Genomic DNA, 24941 nt, shown 5'->3' with positions numbered 1-24941 from the left:
GCTGGCTGTGGTGCGCATGCAAATGGGGTATTCAAACAAGCTGATTTACTCATACAAATCCCAGCTCTCAGCAGGAGAGGATCACAAAAACATGGGCATAAAAGACAGAGATATCATTTTGGAAACTGAGTCAAGAGAAGGAATGAGATGAATTGTCTCAGACATCAGATAGGGATTTTTTCCAAGGCTGGTTCTTTGTGACCAGCTTGTGCTATTCACGCTCACCAGCCCTGCAGCCGTCTATCACCACAGGGATGGGTATGTTCCAGGTACAAGTCACTTGCTATGTGCTGTCCCCTGCCTGGAACACCATCCAATTGCACCCAGATTCTCCCTAGAACACCCTTTCACAGTGCTCTGGGGATGCAAGTTACAGAGGTGCATGTAGATGAATTTCCTTATCTGTGAGTTCACTCAGCTGCATCTGCTTTGAAGAGCTCTTTCATATCCTGATCCACCTTTGAGAAAATCCTGCAGCAACTATTGGTCTGGGCAAGTGTGAGGAAGCCCACAGATGAATTTGGGAAGGTGAAGCACATCACCTCTGACAACATAAGCCTCAAGCCCTGCCGCAGAATGACAAGACCTCACAAGCCCAATGTTCACCACTCACAGAGCAGAGATGCTCAGCCCATGGGTACCGCCAGCTCAGCCCAGCCTCCAGGCTGCCACCCAGCAGCAGCTCTGCTGTGGCTACCCAAGGCTTGGGGAGCACACATCAGAGTCAGGCCATGCACCATCGTGCTCTTCTGCTGAATCTGCTCCTCTCACTCCGCAGGTTTTGGTGCTTTTCTGTAGTATTGCCTACTAACAGGCATGCTTCAGAGCTGGCCCACGTGAAGATTGCTTTCCAAATTATGCCTGACGTGCATGAACTGGTGGATGACGAACTCGCTTGCCCTTGTATCAGTGGCAGGACAGGACACAGCATGCTGAGAGCCAGGACTGCCCCACACACTGCGCAGATACATGGAGGAGTACAGCTCTAGGGGCATCCAGCTGGTGTCAGGCCCCTGAAAGAGCAGCACTACGTGTTACTGGGGACTCCCACGTCTGTGCTATGAGCAGGGTTTAGTCTGAGGTTTGCCTTTAGACAAGGTCTCAAACGGGAAGCACGTACTGCTTGCAAAAGCTATTATGAATTTACATTTTTGAGGAGACTTCCTCCTCTAGCGCATTGGGAAAACATCCAAGGTCCAATATGTATTATTTCTCAGAAATGCTTATCTTGAGCTCTTCTTCTAAGCTCTTATAGCCCACTCTTGGCTGGGACAGAGTATTTTAACATTAAGGAAAAGCCTGTCCTAGGTCTCCAAATTCTCCTGCAGCTCCTCAGAGGAGCCCTGCCCAGCGAGGGCTCTGAGGAGGGACACACAGAGCTTGGCAGACCTTCTGCTGTGCTTCATCTTAGAAAAGTGGGACAGAAAGTCAAAGCTGCTGCTTTTTAATTTTTAAGGAGTGGAAACTCCTTTCAAAACCTCCTTGAAAGGCTGTTTTGTTTCTGTGTTTTCAAATGAAACCCTGGCACTTGGTTTCAGGGAGCATTTTGTTTCCTGTGTTGAACTGACCTGAAACCCTGGGTTTCAACATTTCCCTACCACGTGTGGCTGGGGCTGAGGTGGCTCATGTGGCTCCTGGTGAGGGGCAGTGGGCTCTTGGAGCTGTGGCTCCTGCTCTCTGAGTCGAGGGTTCCTATGAGGCTCTTTTGCCCACAGACAACACATGCCAAGGACACGCGCTCTCACGTTTTGTTAAGCAGATGCAATAACAAATACTCGTTGCCAATGCTGAAGCAATAACATGGTATAATTAGATTATGGAGTAGTCCAGTTTCATTGAAACCGCCAAAAAATGTAGTGCTTCCTTTTGGTTTTCCCACCAGAGATGAATTTTCACTGTAGAAAATGTTGATTTCGTGGACATTCATTTCTAGAGGAAGGTGTTTCTAAGGGAATCATGTAGGGACAGGACAGGGGGGAATGGCTTTAAACTGGTAGAGGGGAGATTGAGATGAGATCTTAGGAACAAATTCTTCCCTGTGAGGGTGCTGAGGCGCTGTCACAGGGTGCCCAGAGAAGCTGTGGCTGCCCCATCCCTGGCAGTGTTCAAGGCCAGGTTGGACACAGGGGCTTGGAGCAACCTGTTCTAGTGGAAGGTGTCCCTGCCTGTGGCAGGGGGTTGGAGCTGGATGAGCTTTAAGGTCCCTTCAACCCAAACCATTCTAGGAGTCTATAATTCTATGAATAGTCCTTACCATGGTGCCCCAGCCAGCTCAGCAAAATCAGTTGCAGAATATCTGCAGTTTATGGCTACATTGAAGCCTTGTTGATCACACAGAGCAGCCAAGGGATACCTGATGCACATTCAGCCAGGCGTTCCCCTCCAGAAAACTCCTATACTTCCACACTAAAGACTTTTACCAGTTGTACAAGCCCATAAGCAGCCCGAATTCCTCGTAAACCACTTTTAATCTGTATGAACATTGGCTTTCAGTAGATTTGAGCCCACGTCAGAACATCTATGAGCCATCAGGTGTATTTCCACATCAGTATTAGATAAACAGGGGTATGAAAATATGGATATAAGGATAAATTTAAAACTGTAGAAATGTACAGCCTCTTTGACTTCTCTCCTTGGACAAGCTGAGATTAAACCATTTGCATTTCCAAGCAGATCTATCTGAACATGAGTCTTTACCTCATGGCACTTGAAGAACGGGGACGTCTCCAGCGTAGCGCGGATACCCTTCAACCGGTTAAGGTAACTGTTCTGGAATTGAAAAGACACAAACACACACCCCAAGCTGTCACTGCTGTGTGAAGCCTACATGAAAACTGCTGCCTGGGGCAGGCAGGAACATCACCCCTCCCAGCACCCTCTCCTTGATACCAAGTTTGCATGGAGAGATGCTGGTGGTCACCTCAGCCACCCTGCGCTCAGCATCCTCCTACAGACCTGTCCTCTGGGACTGTCCCCTCCTTTTTGGGATCCACTCATCCCTTTGTCCTCTACATAATCCTGTGAGCTCCTGTTGCTTCCAAAACTTAGTGACAGCATTTGCTTTTGCTGAACCAGTGCCTTCTGCAGACTTTTCCTGCTGCATCCACGGTGCTCCCAAGGAGGGAACAGCTAATTCAGCAGCATGCTGAAGGGGAATAGCTAATTCAGCAGCATGCACAGCCAGGCTGCTTTTTAATCTCACCTGCACTCTTTCTAATAGGTCAACTCTTCACCTCATCTGTCATTTTATTACTCAGTCAGTCAAGCATCATGAGATGCTTCTGTAACTCCATATCAGCACTTCTGCAAAGTTGCTACCATAGGTGGAAGGGCTTTCACACTGGTCAGCACACAGGTCAAGACGCAGGTGCCTGTTCAAGCATCCCTGCAAATTGCTTCAAAGCACTTAATCTTTTTAAGTGGCCTCTTTGATAATGTCATGTTGAGGTTTCAATAGAAGGACTAAGCATAGGAGCACACAAAGCAGGTATCTGGGCACTATAATACACCTACATTTTCATACTTTGCATGGGGAGATGTATTGCAATGGTTTGGCCAAGAAGCCCAGTCTAGAGCCAAGGCATCATGGTGTGAGTGTGCTCCAAGCTCTTTGGGAATAAAATGCAGCCAGGCAACTTCATCTGCAAATCCAGGAACAATCCCTGGCTATCTCTTGGTAAAGTGAACGTGCTTGGTTTGAAGGAGGCAGCGCCAAGGGCCACTCCAGCTGCAGCCTTGTGTCTGTAGGCTTTATATAGTACAGCTTAAAATGGAAGTGCTTTGTCAAACAGGGTATTTGACACAGTCGCTGTAAATTGTTTACAGCTCCATCTCTTATTCTCCTGGCAACATAAAGAAACTTGGGAAATGCTGATGGTGGCTTGCCCATGTGGAGGGCACCTGGCCCAGGCAGGGAGATGCCTTGGCCACCCTTCCTATGAGACCATGGGCAGGGCTGCCCACTTGGCCAGGGTGGGAGCCCCTGCCATCACATACTGGTGTACAAAACAAGCTCAGAGGCTGCTGACAGCCCCAAGGAGGAGGGGGCAGAGCATAGCTGTGCCTCCCAGCAGGTTTTGGAACCAACCTTTGAGCATCCTCAGCAGACCTGGATCTGGCTCAAGCAGTGCTGCTCCAGCTAGCATGTCCCATCCCAGCCCTCTGCTGCTCTCCCCTCACCCCTGTGCCAGGATGGGGTTTCTCTGTGTTAGTTTTCATGCAGCTCCCCAGGGCAGGGAGCTGATGAGCCGAGGGCAGCCTCTGCAGGAGGAGATCTCTCCAGGCAGCCCCCCAGCACCCCCCACTCACCAAAACGTTGCGGTTTCCTCTGGTGAACTCCCTGAAGGCCTCTGTGACTTGTTCCTTTGTCCGTGTCTTCTTGAAGTCCCGGTTCACAGTGCCGTCCTCTTTCTTGAAAAGAAGGGAGAGCAGTGAGCAGGGTGGGGAGGGACAGGACTGGTGTTTCAGCAGCCATGCACATCCCTGAGGAGGATGCAACCAGCCTTTTGGCAGCTGAAGGACCTGTCTATGCTCTGTCTATGAGCAGAAGCAGCAGTTCTCTGCCTGGCACATCCCAAATCATTCCACAGCTCTGCTGCATTGCTCCTTAATGCAAATGGCAAGTCTCCAGCATCACACATTTGCTGAGGTCACCCGCAGTGTGGACAAAGTACTTGTCACAGATCTGGCACTTGATGCCAGCAGAGGCTGGAGATCACTCATTTCTGGCCACACTGTGCCCAAATGGCTTCCCATCACTGCTGTGGCTGAGCACAGGCACCAACACCAACCTCAGGCTGCACCCCTGCTTGGGAGGAAAGCAGAGCACGACAAAATTGAGCATGGACAGAGGCAACATCTCAGGAGCAGGCACAAAAACCCCTCCATGCAAAGTCCTCCACAAAGACCATTGCAGCAAGGAGATGGAGGCCAGGAGCAAGCCCCACCGCTGCCTTGCCTTTGATAGTCCATGGATAGCAAACCCTCAAAGGCAGGAGCATGGCACTGAGATGCAGTGAGCAGCCTTGTGCTTTCCTCCTCCTTTTCCCCAGAGGCACATCCATACTTGGTCCATTGTGGGGACAGCACACAGCACTGACCCAGAGGCTCCGGGCTGAACCCATGGGCAGCTTGTAGGTTGCTCCCCATTTCCCCAGTCCTGCTGGGCCTCTGATTTTTAGATCAGCACGTTTCATTGTCTGGAGCAGCCACGGGTCGGGCAGGCAGAGCTTGCTTCCTGGATACAGGGGCTATTTTAAACCACACGTGCTTGAGCTCACAGCTCCGCTTGCAGAGCTCCATCCCACCGCTCCAGACAGCTCGTTTGCACACAATAGAGCGAAGGGACAGAGGCCAGAAAGACATCCTGTGGGCTGGGGAAGATGAAGTAAGGATGAAGAAGCAAAGCGGAGCAGAGGCTGGGGAAGGAAGAGAGCACAATGAAATCACCTGTCCCAGCGATTTTTGTGTCCTAGCTGGGCTTTGAGACCCATCCAGGGATGTGCCCCTGGATGGGCCATGTGCATCCCCCTGGATGGAGGGCTGGCCATGGTGGCCAGTCCAGCCTGGGGAAAGTCCAAGTGCTCAGGCTGCAGAGAGCTGGCAAGGTGAGCCTGGCACCAGACCCACACCTGATGTGCAGCTTGGGATGAACCAAACAGCACATTTCCAACTTCCAGCTTGCGTTTTGTGAAGAGGTGATCAGGAAAGCAGCATGTGAAAGGTCTTAGTCTCCAGGAAAAACTCTGTTTGCATGGGGTGCAACCAACTTCAAACCACCCTGGGTCCAGGCTGACTGCCGTGTGCTGCCACAGGGTTTAAAAGCAAGGCTAATGGCTGGCAGAGCATGGATCAGCAGGGGCCAGGGACAATCTTCTTGCAGGAGACCTCCCTGCCATAGCAGCCATCCTGCTCATGGACCAGGCAGAGCCAAGCTCTCTGCTTTTGCTTGTGCCTTGTGAGGCAGCAGGCTGCAGCAGAGCAGGCAGGAGGCCTCGCTGAGGATGCTCTGGTGGCATGTGCATGATGTATAGGGGAAGGGCGCTAAGCTGCTGTACGTCCGCTACGTGAGCCCTGACGTGGCAGCTCAGAAATCAACCCACCCTCTCCCGGGGGATGATAGATATCACTTTGGAGAAATGCCACAGCACTAATTTCACATGTAAAGAGCACAACTTTCCACAAAGCATCCAAGAAAGGAGATGGACTTCTAAACGCTCCTAAAAATAAATGAAACCCACAGATGGCCTTTCAGATAAGGCAATCTAGGCTTCAGGAAAGCCAAACAGCCTATCCGCAGTGCTGCTCCCACCATCACCCACCTCCCGTGGCTTCCTTGCCCAGCCAGACATTGCTGCTGTGGGGCTGACAACTGCCATGACATTTACAGGTGTCCGAGCCCCGAGGGGGCTGGCTTCCACACAGCACAAATGTGAGGGGGGCTGATAAGGGCTATCGCAACCTCCGCCCCACCGGAGATTCCAGTTTGCACTGGCGTCACTGGGGCAGGGCTCGGGTCAGCCAGCTCTCCCTCCGTGTCCAGCCTCGGACGGCGCTCATGAGCTGCCCGCATTGGGAAAGGGAGGTGAGGGCTTTTCCAGGGCTGGTTCTGTGGCCCTGCAACAGTTCCAGCCCCAGGAAACACTGTCGCACCATGGCTCTGCTGTAGGCAATGGTGAACGACTCTCAGACAAGAGAGACAGCTTAGAAGTGGTGCTTATCATAGTATCACAGCCTGGTTTGGGCTGGAAGGGACCTTAAAGCTCATCCAGTTCCAACCCCCTGCCACGAGCAGGAACACCTTCCAATAGAGCAGGTTGCTCCAAGCCCCTGTGTCCAACCTGGCCTGGAACACTGCCAGGGATGGGGCAGCCACAGCTTCTCTGGGCACCCTGTGCCAGCACCTCAGCACCCTCACAGGGAAGAATTTCTTCCTAATGTCTAATCTAAATCTCTGCTCTGTTTAAAGCCATTCCCCCTTGTCCTGTACCTACGTGCCCTTGTAAAAAGTGCCCCTCCAGATTTCTTGTCAGCCAGGACAAGAAATCTTTAGGCACTGGGAGCTGCTCTAAGGTCTCCCCTTAAGGAGCCTTCTCTTCTCCAGGCTGAACCAGCCCAGCTCTCTCAGCCTGTCTCCATATAGCAGAGGTGCTCCAGCCCTCTGAGCATCTTCATGGCCTTCTCTGGACTCACTGGAGCAGGTCCATGTCCCTCTTGTGTTGGGGGCCCTGGAGCTGAACACAGTACTCCAGTACTGAACACAGCACTTCTTGCAATGAGCTGCAGTAAGCTTCAACTGGGTCACCAGTTGTATTACTTTTAGCGTGGTAATTTCATTAACAGCTTCAGCTTCCAACAGTTTCAAGCTACTCCAGAAAGTTAGAGGAGTGTCATTATGTCCTTTTGCACAGGAAAATTTCCATTTTAAAGAGGAGGAACCGGATCCTCAAGGCCACATTGGAAAGCAAGAGCTCAGCCAGGAAAAGGTCCCAACCCTGAGCTGCCTGTTGACCTCACCTGCCCATGCTGTCCCAAAGGCTACCACTGCTCCTTCCCCTCTGTCCTCTTCCAGCCCATGCATCCAGGATGCATCCAAATCCTGCCCTTCCCTTGCATAACAAGGTGCTCTCCTTTATCAGGCTCCAGCCATGAGCGAGGGGCAGGGCAGATTCACCCCTGCTCTTCCCAGGGAAGCATCCACAGCAGGAAAGAAAACACGGGGAGATTTGTCGTTAAATAATATTTTCCTAAAATTTCCTCCAAGGACTCATTAGCAGCTCAGGACATTGAAGGAGTTTTCCTTAATGTGGAGCCTTGACCCCAGAAACAGGGCAAATACAAGGATATGGCACAGCATGACCAGCTCTACATCCCTGCCGGAAAAAAAAGCCAGCTGGGAACCAGCATGAACTGTTAATGCTTTAGCTTAGGGGAAAATAATCCAGAAGTGAGGGATTTAAGGAGAATTACAGTAATTAGAGCCTTGATCAAATTAGTCAGCCCCTAGCACAGCAGCAGGATTACTCCTGGAGGCCAGCACTTCCCAATGTTGTTCAATTAAAGGGCTGCCTCACTGCTCACACCATGCAGCAGCTCACTTGTGGTCACTCAAAACAGAGGAGCAACTCTCACCACTTCTTTATAGCTTTTATTTCCCTCCACAGGGCTTTTTGGCCTGTGTGGGAATATGATTTTGGGCTTGGTTTTCTTTTAAACTTTTCATTTCAAGTGGTTCACATATGACCTGTTTTTGCTGTAAAGGCCCCTAAATGTCCCCAGATCACAGGCTGAGAAGCACCGCTGGAGGCTAAGGGTGTATCATGTTGAACTATAAATAGACAGATATCTCTTTATAACAAGGAGAAGAAACAGTACATTGGAGCTTTGGTCCCAACTGGCCCAATCCTTCTTTATATAGCTTCAGTTTTCTAATAAGCATCAGCAAAACAACAGCATTAGGAATGCAAAACAGCAGCAATGGGAAGTAGGCAACGGGTTGTCCTGAGCCAGAGCAGCTCACAGCATGCTTGCAGGCATCCACAGCAGAAAAGGGTCTTTGGGAAAGCTGGGGAGATAGGGAAGAGCTGCCTGAGCAGGCAAGAGCCCTGACCCAATGCAGGCATTGCAGAAAGCTGCTGTGGGGCACCATGACCGGCAGCATCCCCGGCAGGGCCATGGGATGTGCAGGGGTGCCTCGTATTGCTGCCAGAAAACTCTTGAAGGGGTTCAGCCCAAAGTCTGCTCCTTGGGTTTCTGAGGGTGGTTGAGTGAGAGATAAATGCACTGTCCTCTGCTGGCCATGAAACACTGAATGAAGGTGCTCTCCTCCCAGTATGCTCTGCTGGGCTTCCCACAGCCCAGGGACTTTGTCCCACACAGCAGTGCAGACGAGTCCCTTCCCACCAGTGGTTTGGTCTGTGGGTAATCAGAAGTAGAGGCTCTGAGTGACCCACTCCTGCTCATCACCTCTTAAACCTGTGGTCTAACATGTGTTTGACCAGTGAGGTGAAGGGGAACACCACCAGGAAAGGTGCTCATCACCTCTTAAACCTGTGGTCTAACATGTGTTTGACCAGTGAGGTGAAGGGGAACCACCAGGAAAGGCTACAAAATCTGCTGTATAGTCTATTTCAGGCGATGGCTTCATTTGTTTAATTCTATCATTGTGACACCACAGTCTGCAGTCAGGAGAGGTGCAGGAGTTTAAGGCTGCAGCTGCAGAGACCCAGACAGACATTCTGAGAGAATTCTGCCCAACTCAGAGAGGAGAAAAAATGACCTGTCATCAAGAGAAAGCAACTTCTCCAACAAAGATGCATGTAGAAATCAAGCCATCACTTGTGCCAAGAGCAAGTGGCTGCCTTGAGCTGCTGCTGGGCCCCCAGCAGTGCCCCAAGCCTGAGTTGCTGCAGACACAGCTTCACTGAGCTCCCCTCAGCTGCCAAGCCAACGCCATGCCCAGGCATGTGATGAAACCCTTAGCTCAAGCATGGTATTACCTCTAACTCATGTTGGCTGGCTACCAAAAGGCATTAAGCCTTTGCTAATGTTCACACAAGTCTTCTCACCCTAACACAACTGCTCCGAGGTTACAGACCTAACTCTGTCCAAGTGCCATCCCAGACATCTCTCTGGAGCAAAGCCTGCTTGCCAGGAGAAAAACTCATGTAATGGGGACACAAAAGCATCCCAGCAGGTGTCTCCAGCATCATGAGTTCTGAGCAAGCGCAGTCAGCAGGTTACACACATGTAGCAGAAAGTGCTGCTACTTGTGTTCACCCCATTTCATAGGGTTCAGTTGCTGATTTTTTCCAGGCAGGGATGTAAATACATCCTCCTTATCGACTGGGGATAAACTCACAGCTCTAACCACAGATCAGCACACATTCAAGCTGGGATTTGGATTGATGGCTCAGTCTAGCAGCACATCAGTATCAAAAGCAAACAACTAATTTCAGCCTTCAAGTTGGAGGACAGCACTTTGCATTTCACAGTCAAGGAAATCAACCAAGCAGCTGATTTAATGAGATTATGGCTAAAACTGTCCTCTTGCATTGGTGCCTTGAGGTCAACTGTGCTCTCAGAAGAGCAGCTCTGCCCCAGGCCAGGAATCTGACGAGGGTGGTTTGGCTTGCAGGGACCGGGGATGTCCTGATGTGACATGGTCTTGCCACCAGCCTGCTGTATGTGTGTCTCTGTGAGTGAGTTTGGTTACCAGATGCTCCCAGCAGCTGTTCCCCCTGCTCTGCACACCCGGAGCAGCCTCACCTTTATCCCCTCAATCCTGAAGCCCAGCGTGGCAGTCGAGCTGATGGTCTCCCTCCACTGCATGTAGCGGGGCTTGGTTACTGCCCGCAGCACGTTCTCCTCCTCAGTGGGGGCATCAGGATCCACCTCAATCATCTTCTGGTACATGTCCTTCCTCAGGCTCGGCTTCTTCCGGGCCTTTATCAGCTCCTCCTCCAAATATGTCCTGCAAGGAGTGAGGGGGGACATTAGCGGGGCCATAGGGCCATCACACAAGGTGCCACATGCCCATAGACAGCCCTTGCCCCAGAAATCAGGCCTAGCCAGGATAGGTGATCCCTGTGGAATAAGGCAACATAGGAAATAATGGAGCAAGCCTCGTTGCAGGCGAATTTATCCTGATTTAATTAGCATCCCATTGTTAACACCTGATATCTTCAGGTCATCAAGGAACCACAACCAGTTTGGCAATAACAAGGGAGGTTACTCCTCACAGGTGCCCATGGTGTTACTGCTACCCCTTGTTCCTGGGGGTCCTGTCCCCCAGTGCTCAGCAGACCTGAGCAGTGACTTAATGGCTCTCACAAACTAAACATGGCTTTCAAGGTGTGCCCAGAAAAGTGCCCACATGCTCTAGGATCCATCTGAATTGAAAGCAAGAGGGAGATTGTAGCATCCCAGCCCTTGGTGCTAGGTGCTGCTCCAGGTTTGGCCAATGTGGGTGGCTGCTGCCAAAGCTGTTCCCATGTTTTCCCCTCCCCTCACCCTGCATACAGTGAGGGCTGAGCCTCACTGTCTGCTAAACAGGGTGTTTCCACCCAAGGTTGTTTCACTGATGATGATTCTGCCCAGTATAGGTCTGTTTTAAATGGACTATCTAGCAAAAGCTTCCTGCACAGAATGGAGCAGATGAAGGGATGCAGCCTTGGCCAGGTGCTTACCATCACTCCTGGGACCAGGGTGTGGGGGAAGGAGGATGGAGAATGCAGAGGAGTGTGCCAAGACCTTGGCTTTATGCATCCTACAGAGGAGCACCACTCTGAGCCAGAGAATGCTGGTGGAGAACTTCTGCACTCTGGCATGCAGAAAATCATCATCCACAAAATAATGCTTCCTGCAGCAGTAATAACCCCCTTTGTAACTCCTCTTGTGGCTCCCAAACCTGCCCCAGCTCAGCTTGGCGAGTGCCCAGATTCTCTCCAAACAATTCATCAAGCTGGGGAAGATGTCTCAGCAAAATGACACACGAATGACTCCGCCATCTGTCACCTCCAAACTGCTCTACACCTCCTATTCACCATTCCCAGCTCTGCAAAGGGGCTGTGCCCTCTCCCCATGTCCCTTGTGCCAAAATCCCGGCACTGAGAGCGAGGTTCACCTTCAGAACCAAGCAAAATGCATGGGGAGGATGCTAGGCAGACTATATGGGATGAGGTCCCTGTGTTTCCCACAGGCTAAGCAAGGCAAACTGGTATCTTTTCTCAAGGCAGGCATATGACATCCCCAGGGCACCAGCCCCTTTGACAAACACTGCAGACAGACATGATGAAAGGCTTCAGCTGAGATCACCAAACCCATGATTTTTGGGCAGGTAGAAAGAAAGTGCACAATAAAGCAGCGGTGTGCTCACAAGTGCTGCTCACGCTGCTCAGAAAGCTAGATTGCCTTTTGGTGAGAATGACAGGTTGTCTATGTCTGTGGTTTGGTCCCCCTGCATTGCTCCAGGCTTGAACCATCACCAGGGCTTAAGAAAGACTAAGTTTTGTTTAGAGGTGACTGGAGGAGGCTGCTGCATCCCAAAGCCAGGTTGGCAGCAAAAATCCAAACCTGCATCTGCCTGGCAGCAAGCTGCTGGCTCAGAGGAGAGGTTTAATAGCCCTGAGGTTTAGTTTACCTGCCCAGGTGTGGGGATGCCCCTCGCCCCAGCATTAGCCCAATCCACCCTCCCTCACCAGCTCCTTCCACAACACCATCTTACTGAATGATGATGATGCTGATGGTGCCCAGCACATTTGCCCCCTTGCCTGCTCTGCCCATCTTAGCTCCAAAAACCCACGTGCCCAAATCACCCAACCTGTGATTTGTGTGCAGGAGGCTTTCCTCCTCCCAAAGGAGGAAAGGAGCACCCAGGCAGCATGTCCAACAGGTCTTCTTCTAATGGCTGTCATCTCTGGGTCCAGAATGGACCCTGTCTCCTTCCCGCAACAGCACGGTATGTGCCAGCCAGGCACACGTGGCTGCGCCGGGGCCCCCTGCCCTTCTCTCCACCCCTCCGGTGGAAAGTATTCCTCGCCTCTTCCCTGCTGACAGCCCGACACGCCAGTTCGAGTTTCACATCAGGAGTTCGGGAGGGGAAAAATAAAGATTCCTCTCTCCCACAGAAACCATCAGCTTTTCCAGCAGCGCAAGCATCTCCACCGCGTCCAGGCTGCGCCTTAGCCAGAGAGGGGGGTCTCGTCCCACCCTGCGGCCAGCCTGCAGCAGACCCAGGGCTGAGCGGTGGCCTGAGGCTGCTCCAAAGCTGTCAGCCACTCGGGGTCACCAGCCCTGCTCACATCTGCTCTGGGACACCCTTGTCAGCTCAAAAACTGCTGCTGGCCAAACGGCTGCAGCTTGGGATCTGTAGATGGTTCTCGAGGAGGACACGGGTAATGTTGCTCATCTGTTAGGAAACATTTCAGGAACTTTGCATAAAAGGCACTAAACTACTTAGCACACACATTTTATCCCTCAAGTGTGCATGGGAGCAAAGGGTGAGCAGAGGGAAAGTGCCTCGCTCACTGAAGCTGTGGCATTCATGTGTCTTTATTTCACCCCTCTAGCACCTGGGGCAGATCTCCCACACCTTTTGCTCCCTGCCCCTTGGCTGTGTCCTCATGTGGCAGAGAGGCAGGTTGCCATCCTCCTAAAAGCTACTGTGCCATTCTGGTACCTCAGAGTGCTGGCCCCTCTGCTGCACCAAACCACTTCCCTGGCACATGGGACAGTCAACAAGCAGAGAAGGAAAAAGCCTGGTGTGTCCTTCTCCTACCCAGGCTTCCCCATGGCTCTCTTCTCACTCTGTTGGCTTAGCTTTTCCTGAAGACAGGTGAGCTTGGTGTTCTTACTTGTGTGTTTCAGTGGGTTTTACCCAGGATATGCGTTTGCTTTGAGTATCCCACCTTACAACTCAACCAACATCCCCAAAGCCACTCACCTGACCCCCATTTTGCAGTCCATAACGCAGGGGGAGTCGAATTCAGCCAGCAGATCTTCCATCTGGTTGTATCGCTCCCCATCCTTCACAACGTCGCCATGGTAGGCAGGAACATAGGGCTTCAGGACATCGTTCATCAGGCGGTCGAGGCAGCGCTGCTCGGATTCACAGTGCTTCTTCAGTATCCTGCCGTTGGCCGCTGCCTTGAAACTACCTGAGGGTGACAAGGGACACTTTACACTTGCTTTGGATGGGGGATGATGCTGTGCCTTCCCAAAACAAGAAAGGCAGCCCTGGAAGCATCTCAATTTATACCTGCAGCCAATACAGTCCCTGCAGGCTGGGACTTTCAAGCTCAGGCTGCCAGATCCACATGTAGTGTCAGAGTTTTATGACCAGCAATGTCACACCTTAAACAGGGCAGAGACCTGCTCTGCAGCACCCAATGCATCTGCTTCACATCCTCTGTGTGCTTTGTGGTAGGTTCACATCTTTGTCTCTAGGCCATGAGAGCCTGAAAGCACAGAGCACTGCACCTTCACATCACCCTCCCTAACGTTTAGGTAAGTAAGTCACTCTCTGGGATAGAGACATGGGAGCTGAAATCCGTGACCTTCATGCAGCAGTCAGAAGCAATTCTGGCCAACAAAGCCCATTAACCTGAGATAATGAGGAGCCTTTCCTGCATTCTGCCCTTCCCCACGCTCCGTACCTGCGTGTCCTGCTAGCTGGATCCAAGGGTACTTCTTCTTGAAAGACATCACAAATGGGGACCAGTGCACCATATTCTTGATCTTCCGCCATGACTTGCTCTAAGGGGAAAAGAAATCATGAAGGTGAACGCAATGTTTTAAGCTTTTACCATCCATAAAGTCACTTCAGGCAGGACACAGCTGTTTTGGACATGGGAAGAGGCACCAGAGCCAGCGCAGGATGGAAGCAAACAGAGAAGCTGCTCTTTTCCCATTGCTCTGTGCCAAGCCGGAGCCTCTGGGCCTTGGCTCTATATTCAAAAATCACAAGTAACTTCACTGAAGTGGATGGTGTTACAGTGTTGTTCCAGTTGGCTGCCGCTGCAGAGGACCCAGCCATCCGCACTGCCTTGTCTCCACTCCCCGCATCCCTCTGGAGAAGCAGCAGGGACATTAACCCATCCTTGGGTACCGCAATTAGATCACAGCAGACGGAGCGGGGAAGGAAGCCCAGGATTTCTCCCCAGCCCCATAACTCATCTCCAGCTTGTGCAGGGAGCAGAAGATGCTCGCACAAGCGCACAGAGGCTTGCTGCCTGGCTTTTGTTCCCCACTGAAAGGCAGCTGCTTTGTCCATTAAGCTGGCAACCCACGTGTGGCCAACCCGCCTGCTCCGGCCCATCCATAACTAGGTTTTAGAGAACAATTCCCTTCTGACACGTTGTGTTTCTCGCCAGATAGATTGCACAAAACTATTTACATGACTGTAACAAGGGCTGCATCAGACATACGAAAGCCTCCTTCGAAGGCTCTTTCCTGCAAGACCTTTTCCCTGGATTGTTCTGGGAAACATGCCGCCAGTAAAGGCAGGGGGACGACCTCTTATCTTGGCCCCAGAAGGCGACAGCGCAAACAGATCAGGCAAACAATACGCAACAGTGACAATGGAAAAATGCCTCCTTGCAGGAGCTGGGACAAACAGATGGTGTAAGTCCTGGCTGCTCTGAGCTACTGGGTTCAGCTGGAAGCCCGCAGATAAATTATCCTCATTTGCTCCGCTCTGAAGGCATGGGAGGGAGCCTTCCAGAAAGCCCAAGTAATCTCTTCCTCGTGTTTGGAGAACCAGCCCCTGTTCCAGTAATGCTTCACAGACAGGCAGGGAAGAGCCAGCAGCCCCGACTTGCAGTTTGGATGTTTGTCGGGGGTGAACTCACAGCACAGGAATCCGTGCTGGGAACTGCTGACATGTTTAAATGGCGAGGAAGAAGCCAGACAAAGATGTTAGTGTTTAAAGTGTGGAAATCACACCGGGTTACCCCTGCATCGTCCACCAGCCCCGCTGGGGAGCGGGGACGCATCGCATGGAGAGGCAGGGGCTGCCCGCACGGTGAGGACCAGAGGTGGGAGAAGGGAAGAAGAAAGGTCCTTCCCCACCTCCCAGCCCGGGAGGAGCAGGGTGGCCCTTCCCTGGATGACTGCCCGTGGCCCGGAGTGTCCCGGCGTGCCCTGGCACTGGGACAGCAGTGCAGGAATTTGGCAAGCAGCTGCCCAAGCGCGGGGTGACACCGGGCATCCCCTGCGCCCAGGCTCCTCCATGCCACGGGTTTGCTCTGCCGCCCAGCTTGCTTGCTTTGGCAGGGGGGCCGGGCAGTTCCCTACCTGACATGAGGATGAATGTTTTTATTTCCAAACAGAGTGCCAGAATTTGTGTGCTTTAGCTGTTCTTTGTTCTCCTTTTGGCAGAGAGTGGGAGGGAAGTGGGGGGGGGTGTCCCCTCCTTTTGTTTTTAAAATAGTAACAGCAAGTCCTGGCTGATGTCATGAAAAAAAGAAGGGGGAAGAAAAAGTCTCTGAGGGAGTTTGGACTCCAAAGCGGGACCCACCTCCTCTAAAACAAGGAGAAGGAGTCCTCCCCCCACTTACTGCACAGCACCATAAGTCACTCAGTCCCAGGAAACACGCCAAGGCAACGCGCCTTCCCAAGCCAAGATTCTGTTTTTTGGTGGTTAGAGCTTTATAGCTTGAACCTTGAGCAAAAAGCACAGGCGGAATGAAGGCAAGCAGCCCCCGAGGCAGGACAAGCCATCCTGGCTGCCCCTGCAGGGTTTTCCTTGGAGTGATGCACTCCCAGGGTAATGGCCCGGAGCCCCCCAGAGACACAAAACACCACAACAGCCTTTCTGCTGAGCTGCACAAGACAGAAAACCAGTCACTGAGCACACCCACATGAGAAGCAGGTTGCATGTCCCCATCGCTATACACCAGAGGGAATCATTTTCCTGGTTTCAGGCACACCTTTGGCCAGGCATTTCCAACCCAAGTTTTAAGGGCATGTTTAAAGACTTATTTTATGGAGAAGCTTGAGGCAGCTTTGTCCATCTCAAGTCACTCCCAACTTGCTGGAAATAGACTGTGAGGCAAGTTGTGGCCACCGCAGCAAGCTGTGGCTTCATGCAGCCCCTTCCCTGCTGGCATTATGGGGACAACCACATGGGCACTTGAAGGAGAGAGGAGGGACCATCCCCTCTGCAATTCCCTCAAGAGTGACACTGGCCAATACCCCCAGCGACCCTGCCACCCCCTTTGCCTGCAGATTCTCCCCAGGTAAGAAGTTGCTCCAAAAGGTCATCCTTCATGCTTTCCCTGCAGCTTCAAGAGAGATGTTATGTGGCTGTGAACCACTGGCAGGGTCCTTCACAGCCACTGGGGATGTTCGAGAGCTTCTAGCTAAGAGGTCTGTGTTTATGCAAACACTGGCCTGTGTTCAGACATCTATCTCAAAGCTGACAGCTTGGGATCCTGGTCGTGTCAACACTTGAGAGGGGCTCCTGCAGCTGGCCATGGAAAATCAGAGCCATGAGGTTCACACCACTCCGGCTGGAGTCCATGGCCATGTGCAGGAAACAGCCCCTCTGTGCTGCATGCCTCCTGCCCTATTAATATACAAAGCACTATTAATATACACAGGGAGTATTAAAGCTATTTACAGTAAAGAAATCTTCTTTAACCTGGCCTGTCAGGAACTATAAAGGCATCGCCTCCAGGCTCTTCTGTAACTTTTGGTTTATATTTCAAGGAATTATTGCATGTAGGTCCAGGAGCACAGGCACAGCTGTATGTACATGGTGGGGGGGTTACCTGCAATGACCCCCCAGACTCAGTCTGAAGGACTTTTCCCCACACTGGAAAAAACAGCTTTGCAGGTGGTGTTACCGAGCGATGCTGGTGAAGGACAGCGACGTGCTCTTCTCGTTTGCCTACAAGGAAGTGAGCAGGCAGGTTGTCGTGCCAAAAGCCGAGCATGCTTCACACTCTTTTGCATGATCAAAGCCTGTGCCTGCCTGTGGCACCCTGGCACCCTGCTCTCCCCCAGATCCAGCTCCGTGGTTGCTTTCCCTCCTGCAAAGCTCACGAAGCCGTGTTGACTGCCTGTAGCCTGTGTAAGCAGCGAACACGCGCGAGGTGGTGTCTGATGAAATTCCACACTTCTTATTCAAAACCTGTTTCAGCATCAGCAAATGACTGATTAGCTGTTAGGTAGCAAATTAGAGCTGTTAGGTAGCAAGTTAGTGACTCTGAAATATATTTAGTGAGGAGCGGCACCGTTTTCCCTCATCATCTGCCACATGGAAATGAAGCTGAGCAACTGTCAGAACCAGCTCTAAAAATGAACTTCTACAGGTCTTGCAGCACTCTGCTTCTGCCTCTGCCCTCTTACAGCTTTCCCTTGCCCCAGAGCACGGTGCCCTGACCTGGAGGTGGGATATGGGCCAGAGGAGTTCAGCCCTTCCAGCGAGCACCCACAATTGGCCAGTGGGAGAGGAGTGCTGGGAAAACAATTTTATCTGCTGCATGTTTAACTTTACTTATCTGAAGCTGAAAGCAAACTCTGGGCTTTCCCCATCTGTCAATAGAGCTTCATATGGAAAGAACAACATAGGAGAATTTAGTGCCAACCCAGAAGGTCAGAGGATATATTGTGTTTAATTAGATTAAACAAAAAGTGGCTGATGAGCTCAGTGCTCACTGTACATTTTCCCTATAGCATACGGCATTCCTTTAATGTCTGTTTGCAGGATTTGTGCCTTTCTGGGACTGCCTGTCGCCTCCCTTTCCCAGCACGGACGCTGGTGGAATTTGACTGGTGTTACTCCCCGTGCACAGAGCCAGCGGGGCGCTCTTCCCTTTCCATGCATTCAGCCAGACAGATAGGCAGTAACTGATTTAATTTGCTGAAATTATGGTTTCCTATGGTTTTATGGGACCAAATGTTCCTGGAAATAGCAGGAGCTGGACCTGTATTTCAGTGCTTTTTATTAACTAGAGCAGGCACCATCGGAGGCGAGATTACGCAGCTGGGGCAGGGGATGGGAAAGAGTGGGAGCAGTATTCAATTAATGATTTTCCTCATTGTGAAAAGAACCTCAGGTCTCTTCTCCCCAGAAGATCCCAAAATAGCATAGGATCAGAAGAGATGCAGGAAAACTATGAGGAGACAGTAGTGTCACCAATGGCCACGGATTCCCCTGGCTTCAGTGGAGCTGCTGCAGCCCAGAGGCTTGTGTGAGTGACACCCTGGCTTTCCCTTCACCCACACCAGCACCCTTGCTCGCTCCTCAGCCACCAGGGTGACTCTCCAACCACCCTCCCATGGGGCTACTGTGGGTGGGAGGTGCTGGGGGCCTGCCCTGCTCTTCGCTTTCACTTCCAGCTCTTCCAAAAGGAGAACTGCAGCCCTGCGGTGCCAGGAGCCCCCGTGGGAAGGGGCTTTTGGCACAGCTCAGAAGAGCTCTGGGATGTTTCACTCACAAGTAGGAGGGTTGGCGAGTTGCTCCTTGTGTCTGGAGCCTTGCTGGTTTAAAAGACAATGTGGTGAGCAGCTGAGAAGGGCAGGCTTTGTGCTGGAGAACCCTCTTCTTCAATAACTAAAGAACTGGGGGGGAACGTTTGCCCACAGAATTCACTCCGTGTCAGCCTGCTCCGTGGCCCCGCGGACGCAGCCAAGGAAAAAGAGGCCATTTAGTTTTCCATGTTTAAAAGAATGAATGTGTTTTCTTCTGGTCTTTAAAAAGTAGTTAAGGTTTCCCTAGTGATGATTGTTTCCCTTGACTGGGAAAAAGCTTGTCACTCCTCCAGCGTGGCGAGGAGGCCAGCTTTGTTCATTGTGCTGGGTGCTGGGTGCGGAGGGCAGCGGGGCAGAGCTGGCAGGTACCACGGAATGCCTCCTCCTGACGTGTCCTGGCATGTGGGCGATCAAAATGCAGGATCCTGGCTGAAAACCCTCCTGTGACGTGCTCCAGAGCGTGACTGCTAACGTGGTGCAGAGCCGGGGTTATGCCCTGCTTGGCTTTGCCATCTCTCAGCCCCTTGAACCTCTCCCTCTGTCCAGGCAGCAATAGAAAGAGCCCAGTGACCGCTTCAGAGTGCCCCTGATGCTGGCAGCAAGTGACAGCCCATGTTTTACATCATCTTCCTCCTATGCAAACTCCCCTCATCCTTGCCAACGCATTTGCTTCTGTACTGCACAACTGCTAAACAGCCTTGTTTTGGCCAGAGGAGCAGCTTGCAATGGGCAGGCTTTGGATCAGCAGGCATTTTTTGGTTTAGTCACATAAGGCATTCAATAAAAATCTCAGCAGCTCCCCAAAACCTGGCAGAGGCAATGCCAGTCAGGCTCCCATGGCCATTGTTGAGCAAACATAAAGTGAGGCCCAACAACTGACTTCACTCAAGTGAATATAAGGAAATACAGTTTGGTGACTGAAAGGCACTTCTGGGTGCCCAGCAATCCAAATCCCAACCCCAAACCCCATTAGATAGATTATTTTGATGGCTGGAGTGTCGAAGTTTCTGCTTGGAGCATCGCAGCTTCTGCTGTTTTCCAAGGTCTCATTTAGAGAGAGGAAAAAACCCAATAGGAGCATTATTCTTTTACTTCAGATGCTTTGTTTTTCAGAATAGTCTCATTTTAGCCAGCAAAGACTTTGTCTCTCACAGGAGAGAAGCCACTCCCCTTTGGCTTTGTGAGGAATGCCCTTTTATCCAGTGGGAGCAGTCCCACCAAGACCAAAGATCTGGGGTAGAGGTTCATAGAGATAAAGCTACTGCCTTTTCTGCCACCTGCAAGAGACCAGCATGTGCAATAGAGGAGCCTTGGCAGAACCACCTGAAAGCCAGGAACATCTGCTCGGATCATTGAAACAATATTCCAGAGTATTGGAAAAAAACAGGAGCTTGTTGCAGGCTCCCTCTTCCTGCTTGTGATGGAAGCGAGAAGCATTAGAAGCAGCAAAGGCAGATGAGTGAGCAGCAGTGCTTCGGTCTGACCTCCCCTATCACAATGGAAGGAAACGGAGCGGCTGTGGGAGCCAGCTGCACAGAAGTCACCCATCACCTAGAAGGACATTTACAACCTCCTCACCCACAGAGCACAAGGAGAGCACAGCAGTGGTGTGGGACCCACATCAGTGGGTTCATCGCTACAGAGTGTTAGACCTCTCTGTCCAATTTGGCAAAGAAGGAAAGAAGCCAAAAGAGCCTAGGAGAGAGTGAAGGCAAAGCCTGCACTGGAGCACAGAGGAACAGCCTCAAAGCCATGGTTGTCTCCATGAGGCATTTCTTCCTTTACTTCAGGAAAGCCGAAAATCTCCTAATGCAGATCAGCCACAACTGACTTTCCCATAAAGCCGGCTGAATTATTAATTGCCAGCATTAGACACTTTCAGCCTACTTTCCTGAGTAGGAGCTGATCCAGATCTCTGGAAATGTATTTGTTACTCATTAAGCACACACAAATAAGGTTTGTTTAAGCCATTTTCAGCTTGGAGAAGGTAAGTGAATAATTCAGAAAGAGCTAATCACTTTTGTTGCATCGCTACTTAAGATGTGCAGTGCTTCTTCCTCAGCAAGCAGCTAGCTTTTAAAAGCCAGCAGATGATAAAAATACTTGCTGGTAGCCAAAAGTGGGCCTTGGTGACCTGATTTGTGAGGAGTCCTGGACTGCTGCAGCCCATCTATGCAACACACTGGTGCTCAGAGCTGTAGGCAGCCAGATCAGGCGTCCAGCTGAGAAACACGATGTGCTCTCCAAACATCTGACCCCGTATCAGGGAACTTGTCATCGGCTTTGATGGAAACTGCTCTGTTTCCATCTGGAGACTTGCGTTTGATCCCTTTCCCAGTTCCAGAGTATTCCCCACTGTCTTTCTGGTTCATAATGTCATTTCTGTTCATCGGCTCCTCTGGAGGTGCAGCACAAGTTGGGGACGTGGACTCCTGAGCCCATGCTTGGCTCTTACGCTTCTCAAACTCATCCTGCTGGTGGGGAAGAACCTCCCTATCCCTCCCAATCCTGCCACTGTAATTCCCGGGAGCCCAATCCTGCCACTGTAAATCACTGTAAAATGTGGAAGCTAGCATGCCCGCTGAGACCAGAATACATGCCCTTCTTGACACCAAACAACTGCATTGGTCTCTGGTCACTTGATTCGAAGTCCACCTCAGCAGCCTAAAGGCCAGAGCTGCAGTTGAGGATACAGAAGAGATTCAGCTCCTAAAAGTCACAACAGAGTGCTCCAGTGAGCAGTGGTTTGGCAGAGTACAGCCATCCTGTAAGAAACACCCTTCACACAAGAGCTATGCTCTTACATGTCAGCGAGGCGGGAAGGTGGGATGGGAGCTGTAGGCATAGCTGGGTCCTCCCAAGAGATGGCCAGGACCCCTGGGTCCTTTGGGAATGGGGTTCCCTGGCACAGGGCATGTTGGCGAGCGACACAGGTGCTCAGACCAGCAGGAGATGGTAAAGTACCAGTTATTGCCAATCTAGTTTGTTTAGAATGGGAGATCGAGTTACTCACTGGACGCAGGCTGCCACAGACCCTCTTCTACAAGGGAAGTTTTTAGGGATTTAAACCAAGATGCTACATTTAAAGTCTTCTTAAAGGAATTTTGGGTCAGAGACACCAAACACAGAAGTAACATCCATGAGTACCACAAAGCAGCTTCTAATACTTGGGTTTTTTAAGTCTGATTTCTCTGTCTGCTACAGGAGGTGACCCAGAAATCTTGGGACTGGACTAGTCTGCACTCTAACATGGGCCGTGACATGAGCTGGAATGCCCAGAGCTCATGCCTCAAAGAAATGGGGTGTACATGGATTTCCTGCCCCCCAAGGCCCACAGCAGGCACACACTACAGTGTGATGCTACATCACTCACCCATTCAGCCTGACTTATTACCAGGCAGTGTGGATATGGGCCAGACCACGCAGCCACTGACTTCCAGTGCTATTGCAGCCATCTGAAGTATTTCCTCAGGCATTACCAAGAAGGTAATTGATACAGATGCTGTAAATACAACACCCTAGAAGCATGATGCCCATAAGCACTGATGATGCACAAGCAAGGTTATGCAAAAGCAATGCCAAGTCATGCAATGTCAGTGAAGCAACCTGCAGGAGAAGCTGGATGAGAAAGGCCTGGCTCTTAGAACTGAGTTTTCCTGTTGCTGAAACCCCCAGCAGCTTGCACTGGTCTTGGACACAGAAAACATTTCCACTGCTGTTCCCTCCCTCATGGAGCTAGCTTGCTGCTCTTCTGCTATTTGGCCATGAGAGAACTTCACTTTGTGGAATATGTGAGTGAGAAATGCATCTCTCTTCCATGAGCAAGTGAAATGTTCGGATGTGTTTTAAGTGCCTTGGGCTGGAGTGGGATGGAAGAGATGGAAGGAAGAAATAAAGGGCCAGGCTATGGCATGTGGTAATCTGTTTAGAATAGGAGATTTTTAAAATTAGTCATAAGCCCTGACTGTGCCCACATTTACTGGGTATATGAAGTGTAAAAAGCTGATTTAGAAGAGCAGTTTTAAGTTTCATAAACATGACTAAACTCTAAAGCTGAATGTTCAACAGGCGTGACCTTTTAATTCCCCTTTAAATCAGTTTAGCACTTTCATTTGTGTTTGGAGTCCCTCATGTTTGGATAGCACTTTGATAATTTAAAGTACTATTTAGAGTTTTATTGTCTCTCCTGCTTCAGAGCTGGGACCGCAAATACTCTGCTAAGTGGCTGGAGGAGTTTCTGCTTATGCAGGAGCTGCTGGGAGCACAGCCTGCCTCAGCCACAGCTCCCCAGCATGCTGCCATGGGATGGGCCGCTTTTCCTCGGCAGCTCCTAAATATAAATAGCAACCAGGAGAAACTCCTCCAGGAGTGGAAATATGGCTCTGATGTTGAAACAGCACTGACCCCACTATTAGAAACAGTGGTCTGGACCTGAAGGCAAAGAGGGGCTTGTTACAGGCACCATGCACCCATAGACTGGTCCTCCCTTGTGCTGCAAGGTGGTGCTCAGGCAAGGGCAGTGCAGGTCAGCTTTTACAGCTTGCAGCATTCATTACTCCTGGCACCAGGGTCTGTGGGCACACATGGGGCTTCCCTCTACCAGAATGAGACAGATGTAAGTTCATCTGCCATGGAGTGCTTCCAAGCTCACCTCCTGGGCTTCCGAGATCTTTCTTCTCCACCAGCTTTCCAGCTGCACTGCCCTGACTGGGTATGAGAAGCACGAACCTTATACTTTAGGAGAAGCTGCTTGCAATCACTCCTTCCTCACCGGGCACATCTACCAGAGGCTGCACTGGAGCACTTCAAACACAGAGCATCTCACACACTCAGCTTGCTCATTCCCAATTCCCCCCATAGCAGTGTCAGGCTGCGAACAGGGAGCATATCCCCATCCACGTTAGCCAAATGACCTATTCCCTGTCCATGCAGATCCAGACCCTGCTGTACCCACCCTTCTTCAGGCAGGGTGCTTGGCACCACCTGGCCCAGCCAGGACAAGGGGTGGCACAAGCTCAGCGGAGCCAGAGCCCTGGCTGTGTGCCGCGGGTACAAGTGACCCTGGAGAACAGGACAGGGGGATGCTGCCCCCCCAGCCCACCACAGCAGAAGGTCTGACGGCGAGCAGCCCTCAGCACAGCCCCAGCAATACCTTTATCCTCAGCTTCATTTTCAGAGTTAAAGCCTTACGCACGCCCCTGCAACCATTTCAGTTATGAGTCATTGAAAAACGTCAGCTTTAGCAACTTTAGCTTGACTTCTGCAGGGCTGGGTACATACCTGTGCCACCAAAGCCAACGTCCTGCCACACCTGCCTGGTGTGAGACCATCCGGCACGCTGGGCAGCCCCGCACCAGGGAAAAGCCAGTGGCGTGGTGGGGAAGAAGCTGTCACGGCATCAGGCAAGGAGGTTTCTTAGTAGTGATGAGCGATGGGGCTTTCCTACACTGCTGCTTCAACGCTGCTTCTGAAGCTTGTGCATGGAGCCGGCAAGCCCTGCTGCAGCCCGGCACACCCCTGAGCCCTTAGGGAAGGGGATGGCATCCTCAGAGAGGGTTACCCAACCCTATATCCCAGCGTGGCACACGGGGTTGGATTTTCCAGCCCAACCATGCGCTGACATGCAGGGGTGGGGCAGGGCAAGAAAAAGAGATTTCAGCTGTTAACTCCCAAGAAATTGAGGAAAAACCATGCTGCTCCTATATAAATGGCCCTGATGTCCTGGGAACCGGTGCATGTGATGCCACAGAAGTGGGTTTTGGGTGGAAAAAGGAATACAGAGACTGGCAAAGAAATTTGCCCCTCCGGCACATGTTTACAGCCCTCCACAGGGTGCTGGGGAGGAAGAGGTTTCTCTAACCAAAAAGGGAAATGCTCATCTGAAACAGGAAAATGGAACTTTCTTTTGAGCATTAATAATGGAAAATTGCCTCTGCAACGGCTCTGTGTTGAATCCCTGGCTCAGG

At 51.3% G+C, this 24941-nt stretch overlaps 1 protein-coding gene across 2 annotated transcripts in view; it reads right to left on the bottom strand.

Moving 5' to 3' along the window:
* Positions 1-24941, bottom strand: part of ITPKB (inositol-trisphosphate 3-kinase B) — a 68901-nt gene that overhangs the window by 2343 nt on the left and 41617 nt on the right. For both annotated transcript variants that reach the window (XM_030499740.1, XM_030499741.1), the window contains 5 exons: positions 14154-14253; positions 13442-13655; positions 10267-10471; positions 4309-4410; positions 2698-2769 (listed from right to left, as the gene is read on the bottom strand). In XM_030499740.1, coding sequence (XP_030355600.1) covers positions 2698-2769; positions 4309-4410; positions 10267-10471; positions 13442-13655; positions 14154-14253 — 693 coding nt within the window. The remainder of the gene's footprint in view (positions 1-2697; positions 2770-4308; positions 4411-10266; positions 10472-13441; positions 13656-14153; positions 14254-24941) is intronic.

The sequence above is a fragment of the Strigops habroptila genome, chromosome 10, assembly GCF_004027225.2.
Source record: "Strigops habroptila isolate Jane chromosome 10, bStrHab1.2.pri, whole genome shotgun sequence".
In the NCBI taxonomy this organism is placed as follows: Eukaryota; Metazoa; Chordata; class Aves; order Psittaciformes; family Psittacidae; genus Strigops; species Strigops habroptila.
This window is presented reverse-complemented; position numbering and strand designations above follow the sequence as displayed.